Below are 10,360 nucleotides of genomic sequence, written 5' to 3'. Positions count from 1 at the left end.
GATGTGCATATATCAAACCATGTCTTCTTAACCACAAATTTAAATAAAACTCCTCCTCAAAGCACAGCAGATGTCTATTCAGATGTCTATTCAGAAGGACTTAGAGAGAAGGGTATATCCATTTAGTTCTCTCTCAATCTATTTTACAGTTAAAAATCCAAACAGAACAATGTCTCACTGTATTATTACCAGCTGTTATTGAACTTTTCAGAAAATCATCAGCATGTTAAAGGCGGGTCCCACCATCCACTCACATGACATCCAGCACGGAATCATTCCGAATGACCTTATGGGAGACATCTGCTAGCAGGAAAAGACCTCCATCTGTCCTCCGGATGCTAGCTGTGTAGCCTGGCCAGATCTGCAATCTGAAGAGAGAGGTGGTCGTTACCCTAGGGTTCTAAAAAGAACACAGCTACTTCCATGCCCCCATCTGAAACAATACTTAGAGTTTTGCCCTTTCCTCGTAACAGTGAGAAAGCCCCAGGAAACAAAGTAAATCAACATCATTGCAAACCCACTAAAAAAACAAACTAAGGAAGAGATTTAACTGAGAAATTGTATTCACTATCATAAAATAGTGCTGAGATTATGGTCCTAAATACAATGGTTGCAATGAAAAATTTCTTTCCAGAACATTCAAAAGTGAGGAAAGGGGGAAAAAACCACCAACCTGTGTTGCTGTAGTACCATAGCACTTGTAGGGTCATAAAAGTTTCTCCCCACAAGCTTCATATCTAAAAGTTTCATTACCCTGAAATAAAAAACCAAGAGTGGGTTTTCTAGTAGAATAAAAAAATTAAGCTCCATTATTCTCAGCTACATTTGCCTTTCGAAGCCTAAAGGGTCAGAAATGTTTGTGTTCTTTGCACAAATATAGCTTTTATGTTGAGGATAATCTTGCTAAAAGAAAAATAAAAACTACCAAAACATTTATGTTGGAGTATGTGCAACTGACTGTAGCCTTTCCCACTTACTAGCTAACCAAACACTGAGTTCATTTCCCAGGCTCAATTTACATTACTTTTTACCATTAACAAGAGCCCATTTCTAAGTGTGTGAATCAACAGTCTGGTAAAGGGGGTTAATCTTTGTTCCTGGCAGTTTAGCTTACCAGGTAGAAGTTAGGTTGTGTTTCATTAAATAAGAGGTATTTTGGGAATAACAGCTGTATGAAATTAGGGTATCTCGAAAGAAGTTAAACAATTATGAGCTGTCTCTAATGCAAAAACTCAAGGGACTGGAAAAAATTCTTCCAGCAAATGTTTCTGCACACTATCTCTTGAAGTAGCCCCCTCGCTACCATCACCATTAAATATGCACTGTAAACACGTGCTTTTAACCTGAACAAATCCAAAGGAACCCATTCCCCTATCCAGCTACCTCCAAACCTCATTTTGTATTCAAATCTGGCCTGTCACTGGTGAGATGATTTCTGAGCAAGTTAGCCTCAGTATCATGCACTCATTTAGTAAATGTTTCCAAACCCATTTACATGCACATTGCAGTATAACACCACCCAAGCTTCTTGAAGAGTATTATTGCAAATACAAGACGGAAGTTAAAGGAAAATAAGACTTCAGCTGTGTCCTCACCGGCGGAAAACAACATTGTAGAAGGGAATGCACAAGTCAGAGCAGGGCTCCAAGATCTTCGTCAACTGAATCTTAAGGCTGATGTCAGCACCATCAGTTTTCCTTTGACTTTTTAACTCGAAAACCTAACAAATAAATACACGCGAGTAAAAAGAAATGACAAACTACCAAGTCCTAATCTAATCCAACTGTGTTCTAGATAACACTAAAATATCTTAAAATGTTTTTTTCTACTCTTCCCTTCACTTTGCTGTCCACACTGGCAAAAGCACAGCATGACAACCAGGATTCAGAAACTATTTGGTAAGAGAAACCCAACAAAATTTGAATTTGAAATTTATAAGCCATTCTTTATCACAGAAGCCAAGGGCTTCTAATTACTTTTTTTTTTTTTTTAAGAGACAGGGTCTCACTCTGTAGCCCAGGATGGAGTGCAGTGACCCAATCATTGCTCACTGCACATGGCAATCTCCAACTCCTTGATAAAGCGATCCTCCTGCCTTGGCCTCCCAGAGTTGTGGGATTACAGGTGTGAGCACCACACCCGGCCCCAATCACTCCTCTTATGTGAGAAGGTGCTTCCTGAAGAATTCAAATGTAAAATTTTCTATTATGTCCTGCAGAAATCTGTCTTCCCTCTAGGAATAGGAAGATACAACTCAAATGTTCAGGATGTCTATGATTTCCCACCACTCAAAACACCAAAGCACTCTTAGATTTCATCCCAAAATACACTTCCTGTTTGGTCTCACTTGTTGAAGCTTAACAGGCAGATAGAGAATGGATCCATCAAAAGCAGTGATGTTTCCGGTGACAGCTTGATGGTCCTTCAACATGCCAAACCTCATGCTTTTGCACTCCACATTGGGGCTAGAAAATAATAAAGAGGATTTCACTTCAATTTGACTCCAACGGCAATCTTTACCACACTAGTGCAACACGTGTGCTAGAGACGCAGTCATTTGTAACTGCTGCTCCACCTAGTGGTTATATTAAAAATTATACATCTGACTACAAAGGGACCTTTGACTCCAGGATACCTGGTCAGGGCAGGAACATTAGAAATTGTAGGTAAAGAAAACGAAAACAACCTGTAATTCTACCACCAAAGGACAGCTGCCTTAATGTGTCAGTGTATATTCTTCCAGACTTTAGAACAGGGGAAAAGAAAACTTTTGTGTAAAGGGCCAGATAGTAAATATTTTAGGCTTTGCAGGCCATGTAAGCAGCCATAGATGATATGCAAACAAATAAGTGTGGCTATGCACCAATAAATCTTTATTACACAAACAGGCGGTGGGCCAGGTTTGATCTTCGGACCAGCCATAGTTTGCCAATCCCTGATCTACAGTCTTCAGAGATACACACTTAAAAAAAAATTTTTTTTTTTTAAAAAAACAGGGTTTTACTCTATTTTTCACTCATGGCAATGTCAACTTTCTATTGATTCACTGTCACAAATCTTACAGCTTTGAAAAACTCCAGTAGCTACTTTATATGACAATTGTCCCATTATAGCACAGTAACACCCAACCCTATTCTACAACTGCAAAGTTTAAACAAATCCAAGGCTAAGGTCAAGCATGTTCAAGTACGTGAAGCAAAAAGAAAGAAAATCGAGTGTTAATCCAACACAGCTGTCCTCCAAACTAAACACTCACATGCAAACAACACACTTCTTAAAAAATTCATAGACACACAGAGAGCTATGCTCCAAGCACAGTACTTAAGTTTGTCTTCCTAGACGCCCTTCATGCACTGCAAGGAAGCCACAGGATGCCCGGCCTGCTGTAATACATCTGCTTAGCATTCTCTCAATAACCTGGCAGCCCCTTCACTGGGGCTTCGAATCTACAATCTGCAGCTGTACACCACCCACAGGTACAATCTCGAAACCTATAAATCCATGTCTTCTCCGTGGCCCATTCAATGCAGACAGACTCCTTTTCGTTTCCTCAACATCTGTCAGTCCATTTTCAGAGAAAGAGTTCTCCTCTCTTTGATGCTCACCTCCTCCCCATATGGTCCACAAAATGCCTGTTTCCTGGGGCTCAACTTCACCCTCTTTTCTGGCTTCTTCCTTCCACCTGTCATACATGCTCAGCTCTGCTTTCTTACCTCACAGAAACCACTAACGCAATCCTGTCACCCTCTTCAATTATCATTCCATTTCCCATTCCTCTTAAAAATGTTTAAAATGAGTGGCCAAGTCACTGGCTACTTCTCAGGACCTACGCTCTCCCTTGTTCCTTTAATCTTTTAGTAGTTTTCTCTAGGAAAACTACTATAAGATCACCAACAGTGCCTTCAAAAGTAAATCCAATTACTTTTTTCCCCATGGTCAAAGCCAACCACCTTCTCCTCAGTCAAATGGCTCCATCCTTTCGCCTTTACATCAAATTTTCAGGATATTTTCCCCCGAAATGTTCCTTTCTTCTTTCACTCCACTTCTTCCTTTTATCACCAATTAGTAGCAGTTCTTCACGAATTAAGACTTCCTAGTACAGTCATCTTTGAAAATAGTACAGAGGTTCCTCAAAAACTAAATATAGAACTACCATATGATCCAGCAATCCCACTTCTGGGTATTTAACCACAGGAAGTGAAATCGGTATGTTGAAGAGATGTCTGCTCTCCCATGTTCACTGCAGCAGTATTGGCAATAGCCAGGATACGGAACCAACCTAAGTGTCCATCAGTGGATGAATGGATAAGGAAAATGTGGTACATACACACAATGGAATACTATACCACCTTTAAAAAGAAGGAAAGTCTATCATTTGTGACAATATGGATGAACCTGAAGGACATTATGCTAAGTGAAATAAGCCAGGCACAGAAAGACAAATATCGTATGATCTCACTTGTACGTGGAAACTGAAAAAGTCCAATTCATAGAACAGAGAGTAGAAAGGTGGTTACCAGATGCTGGGCGTTGGGCGGGGATGGGGAAAGGGGAGAGATGCTGGTCAAAAGGTATAAAGTTTCAGTTAGGCAGAATAAGTTTTAGTGATCTACTGCTATCTATGGTAATCTGTGGTGACCATAGTTAATAACAAGATATATTTCACAATTTCTAAAAGAGATTTTAAATGTTCTCATCTCAAAAAATGGTAAGTAGGTGAGGTGGATATGTTAATTAGCTTGATTTAATCTTTCTACAATGTATACATGTATCAAAACATCACACTTTATGCCATATATACAATTATTATTTGTCAATTAAAAATTCAGATTTCCATTTTTTCTAGATATTTCAAAATATTCACTTTCACAATTTTGGCGAATAACCTCCAGCTAATGACTCCCCCAAGATCTTAAAAATAACACAAACTAATATGAATTCTTAATTTTTAGAAAAGTAAAATAAATCCTAAAATTATTGATATAAAATTAAAGTTATTTTTCCTGATTTTATCACTCATAAATTTAACCCTAGACTGTCACCGGAAAGACATCAAATGTTGGTATGATAATTCATGCAGGGAAGGATGGATCTTACGGCGTATGGATCTTATACCATTTCGGGAGGGGTCTCCCTTAAAAAAAGGAATACAAAATTACACACATAAAATAAATTAAAAGATCATGGAAGAGGCCTATGCAAGTAAAAGGCCCTGAACGTAAGCTTCATTGATTTCATATTAAATCTATTCTAGCCTCGTGTATAAACCTGTAACTATTAAGTTAAAATCTGAATTGGTAATATTGCTAAATACACACAAAAAAATTAACCTTAAACTTCCTGTAAGGATCTGAGTACATGCATTATGGCACGGAGAGGTTCACCAAGAATTGTACAGAACAACATTTAGTTATCCCAGGGGAACTATTTCATTAGTGCCCTCTAAGAAGTGAACAATGTAGAGAAAAAAGCTGTGAATACCTGAAAGTCACATGATATTGATAAACTGCTTCATTATGACACTGTATTTTGATGAGGTTCAGTCCCAAAGATTGAGGTGTTCCTTTTGATCCTTGCTTCACAAGAAGCTCTCTGGAAAATAAAAAGAATAAAAAAGCTCCCATTTACCAAAAGACAAAAACAACACAACCAACTCAAACCACTACCACCAACAAAAAGATTGAGGGAAGTAATATTTTTCACTTTGCTACAGATACGCAAACCAAGCGTCAACACGTACAAAAGCAAGCTTTGAAGGCTAGAAGATAAATCCTTGGCAATGTCTAATTAGATAAGGAAGGTTGCCCTGTTTGTGCTAGTTAATATTACTAGAATGAACCAGGCCAGTTAACTAAGAACATAAAAGTTGTTCTAGTTATATAGAGACAGATGAAGTGCCAAAATATTTTCCCTAAATTATTGCCTTATCTTCAATGTGACAAAGAAAGCCAGGCATGGTGGCTCACACACACCTCTAGTCCCAGCTACTCAGGAGGCTGAGGCAGGAGGATCGCTTGAGCCCAGGAGTTCAAGGCTGCAGTGAGCTATGATCACACCACTGCACTCCAGCCTGGGCGACAGAGCGAGACCCCAAGACCCCATCTCTAAAAAGAAAACAAAACAAAAAAACAACATGGTAAAGAACTGTCTGTTTCAATTGGGAAGGAAACAAAAGGCCACGAGTCTACTCTCTAATACAGACTATATTTTCACTGTTAAGCTCACTCAACTTCATCAGGAATTGTCCCACCTTTTTGTCAATCTCCCACTGGCACAGAAGAAAACAAAACCCTCTGCAGTACCTATCACCCAGGCAGGACTTCAGACACAACAGACACAGTTTTTACAGTACTGCACATCAGCCAAAATACAGAGACTCATCAGGTGCCTCTTTCTCCTCCTCTGATCATTACCAAGCAGAGAAGGCAGTGTTCCTGACTTACTTTTCCTTGTGTTCCACCGTCAGGACCAGAGGGCGATCTGGAGAGTGCAGGGAGGGCTGGGGCAGAGCCGGAGGTGATGACAGCCGTGAGGGGTCCCGGGAAGTTAGGCTGAAGGCACTGGGAGGCTTGTCCACTCCTCTGCCGATACCGGCAGCTGCCCTTCCCAGGGGTAATAAAGCAGCATCTGAACTCCCCCTTCCAAGCACTCTGAAATGTGGAATGAGAAGCAAATGGGCTTTATCATGCTCCTATCTATGCCACATCTAGATTTCTCCCCCAAGTCTATACTCTCTTCCTGGAGTCAGCAAAGGGGGCCCAAGCGCAGCCTTGGGATCTCTCAAAACACAATACACCAACATGATTCATTCACCAACTGCTATTGACTTGGACTCTCAGAACCATCTTCGACAGAACTGAGAGGAAAGTGATTAAAGAACGGCAAAGACCAGGGTACCTTGTTAAGAGGGCAAATGATGCTGTGCACTGCCCAACGCAGAACCACTTTTTACCCTTTTCCAATGACTAACTGGGTCAGCAGCTGCTGACCACTCTTGGAAAATGTCCATTCTTGAATATAAAATCAGGCATTGCTTATTTGTGAGATAATACAACACTTTTAGAGTTTCTCTTTGAACTTAACGGAGATACTTCATCTGAATGTGATGGTTACATGAGAAGGTAACTTTACCCACCTATTCCGACCAACAGAGGCCTCTGCCATCTTGCTATCCCCAGCTGCCAACACTAAAGGATCCGGGAAAGTGGAACGGGGTTCTTCTTTGTCCTTGTGCACCATATTAGCAGAAAAGCCTCGACCTAAAATGCCTCTACCTGAAGGAAAGAACCGAATCCCAGCAATAACTGTGAGTTAAATGTGTTTTAAAGTACAGTTTGTTTTATTTTTCTGAAGATAAATCATATGGATTTAAAAACGAAGCAATCATGTATAACATTAAATTTCCCAAGTTAGTTTTCCACATACCTAAAGAGGGCATTTCATGTTTCCGAGAGGTCCAGGAAACTGTTTCAAGGCCCAGGCCTCGGAACATGGAGACCAAACCCACAGACTCCTATGGAAAGTCAAAGAATAAAGTTATTCTAAGATGTAGTTTACAATTCCAGAAACAATGGTTTTCTTAAAGTCTTATAAAATTATCTTCTTCAAACTCTATAAGTGTTATAAAAATAAAGGATAAAAATATTTTATAAAAAAATTTTTAATACTTGTAACCATGTCCTATTAGGTCTTTAAGTATAAAAGTTTACAGTTAAAAGTCCATGATTTGATATACAATATGACAAAATGAAACAGAACAGAACTAACTAGCTAGATTATTTAAGAGGTACTAGAGTTTCTTTTTCAAACAATATCCAACAAAACCTACTATTTTCCTGGAGCAGTCTTGAAAGTTTACTACTGTTATGCTAATTAGGGCTGACATGTATAAAAGCTACATATAGATTCAAGCAATTCATCTGAGCAAACATACTCAGATTACTGTCATAAATTTTTCTTCTTACAAAAACATTACATTCGACACTGTCAACTCTACTTAAAATGATAACGGCACTATTAAGTTTTTCCTGTATTTGCTAACTCTGATATACATTAATTACATTTTTCTTAAAATGACCATATAATTAGGAGATTAAGAATGCACACACATGTTAAGTGTTCACACAGCAGTAGCAATAGCTGAAGAGCCTCTTTTTATTTAAGATTTGGGCAAAGAGCCTTCCAAAAGGAACTCTAGCAATTGCTACCTCAGAGGCAGGAGCTGCTGCTAATATCATAAAGCCAAGCCCAGGGCGAAAATCTAAACATTCAGAAAAGAGCAAGAGGTTTTATCTTTAAACATATCAGTTATGAATGGATGGATGGACAGACAAATGGATTGAAGGTAGAGGACGTAAGGCACCTACCCAAGTCCACCTAGTGTTCATTATAAGACACTTTGTCTAGACTTGCAACTTTTAAGATTTGAAATATATGCCCAGAAGATACAACTACTTTTTTTAAAAAAAAAAAAGAACACCAAAAACCTTGCTTCAGTATAGGGCTTCACAGTTTTCTAAGCACTCTGAAATCCATTACTTCCTCTGACAGCACAGGTAAGCTATATGCTACCACTATGTATCCAGATGTGGGCTTACCCTTTGTGCTGGCCCCCTCTGTGTGCCTGGTTCCTCTGGCTTTCCAAATGCATGGCCTCTGCCTGCTGGTCCTGCCCTGCCCAGACCTGAGGCCAAAGGTTTAGGAGCTTGTGGCCAACAGCCTGGCATCCGTACAAATTGAGATGGGTGGACAGGAGGAGGGCCCCTAAATGGTGGTCGGACAGGATCCATGAAAAGGCTGTAGAGGAGACGCGTGCTGATCTTGTTCTGGTTAATTACTTGCTAGCCTTTTAAAAAGATTAAGATTCCCAATTATTTTCCTTTTCCTTAAAGGCAGACACACAAAGCATTAAAAGCATTAAAAAATAGTTACTTTAAATCAGTCCAGTAAAATGACCAGCCTTCTATAACATACTCACTTTGAAAGCTTAGCAATCCCTTAGGGGCCCAAGCCCTCCTTGTACTTACTTATATTTTCTATCCAAACAGCCCCCCAGAGAACTCAGTTGTTAAGTTAACCACCTGTTGTAGAAGGAAGCAAATTTATGTATGGGGATGATTTTGATATATAAACAAGTTTATAGTTAACATAGCCATATCATAAAATTATTCTGTCAGTAAATATTTATGGGTTGTTGCTTTTTGGGGCCTCTTTCCTACACCAGAGTCCTAATTTTTGTCCAGTCTATAATCACATTAAACTCATCTACTTGATCTCTATAGTTGTCTTCTTTTTTTTTTTTTTTTTGAGACAGAGTCTCACTCTGTTGCCTTAGCTAGAGTGAGTGCCGTGGCGTCAGCCTAGCTCACAGCAACCTCCAACTCCTGGGCTCAAGCGATCCTCCTGCCTCAGCCTCGCGAGTAGCTGGGACTACAGGCATGCGCCACCATGCCTGGCTAATTTTTTTTTTCTATATATTTTTAGTTGTCCAGATAATTTCTTTCTATTTTTTTTTAGTAGAGATGGGGTCTTCTCTTGCTCAGGTTGGTCTCAAACTCCTGAGCTCAAACAATCCGCCTGCCTCAGCCTCCCAGAGTGCTAGGATTATAGGCGTGAGCCACCGCGCCTGGCCTGTAGTTGCTTCTTTGAATCTTTATCCAATTCCTTTCTATAAAACTCTTCCTTCACACTCCACCAGAACTGAGGTCTCCAGGGTACGGAGCCCTTCTGCTTTGGGCTGACAATACCTGCTGAGTCTCACATGTTACATTTAACACCCTTCTCTCTCCCAGGTAACCAGGGATGAGGCTCTCCCTGCCCACACCCCACCCCCCGAATCTGAAGTTCATCAGGCCTCTTCAAAATCACTTTATAACCTATAGTTTTCAGGACTCCCTCTTAAAGGGACTCCTCTCATTGTACTGACCTACCCCTGATCCCGGATGAATCTTTCTTAACTGCAAAGTTAAATAAGCCTCTTCTTAACTTTCAAAAACCTGTCTTAAGTTATCAGCTGCAGAGAAATCGGGCCAGGCATAAAAGAAAAAACACACAATTCATAAGTCAAGAGCATAGGTGGAGATAGTTTTAGAACTTGCAAAATGTCTGGAACTAAACTACTCTCTTTTACACTATAAATGCAGAATATACCTCCTTTTTTCAAAGGCTATAACAGCTCTTCCCTTTAATGGCTAAAACCCCTTTTTGGTTAGCCTGTACCCTTTGCTCGCACCTCCCCCAACACCACCTAAAGACTCCAGAACAATCAGCTGCCTAACTGGTACAAACTGAGAAGGCTGTAACACCCACCAATTATAGGATTTCTGGAACCTTCCTCTTTCTCCATCCCTCCCTCACCTCC

The 10,360-nt window shown here is 39.9% G+C and overlaps 1 protein-coding gene across 1 annotated transcript in view; it reads right to left on the bottom strand.

Moving 5' to 3' along the window:
* PIWIL2 (piwi-like RNA-mediated gene silencing 2) overlaps positions 1 to 8,789 on the bottom strand; it is a 43,308-nt gene extending 34,519 nt beyond the window's left edge. Inside the window, exons 1-9 of the mRNA XM_012662945.1 lie at positions 8,598 to 8,789; positions 7,435 to 7,513; positions 7,136 to 7,283; positions 6,444 to 6,650; positions 5,482 to 5,592; positions 2,348 to 2,465; positions 1,596 to 1,720; positions 674 to 754; positions 255 to 368 (exon numbers count right to left, since the gene is read on the bottom strand). Of these exons, the coding sequence (XP_012518399.1) occupies positions 255 to 368; positions 674 to 754; positions 1,596 to 1,720; positions 2,348 to 2,465; positions 5,482 to 5,592; positions 6,444 to 6,650; positions 7,136 to 7,283; positions 7,435 to 7,513; positions 8,598 to 8,789 (1,175 nt within the window). The remainder of the gene's footprint in view (positions 1 to 254; positions 369 to 673; positions 755 to 1,595; positions 1,721 to 2,347; positions 2,466 to 5,481; positions 5,593 to 6,443; positions 6,651 to 7,135; positions 7,284 to 7,434; positions 7,514 to 8,597) is intronic.
* Positions 8,790 to 10,360: the final 1,571 nt, after the last annotated feature.

The sequence above is a fragment of the Propithecus coquereli genome, unplaced genomic scaffold (genome assembly GCF_000956105.1).
Source record: "Propithecus coquereli isolate 6110/MARCELLA unplaced genomic scaffold, Pcoq_1.0 Scaffold79, whole genome shotgun sequence".
NCBI lineage: Eukaryota > Metazoa > Chordata > Mammalia > Primates > Indriidae > Propithecus > Propithecus coquereli.
This window is presented reverse-complemented; position numbering and strand designations above follow the sequence as displayed.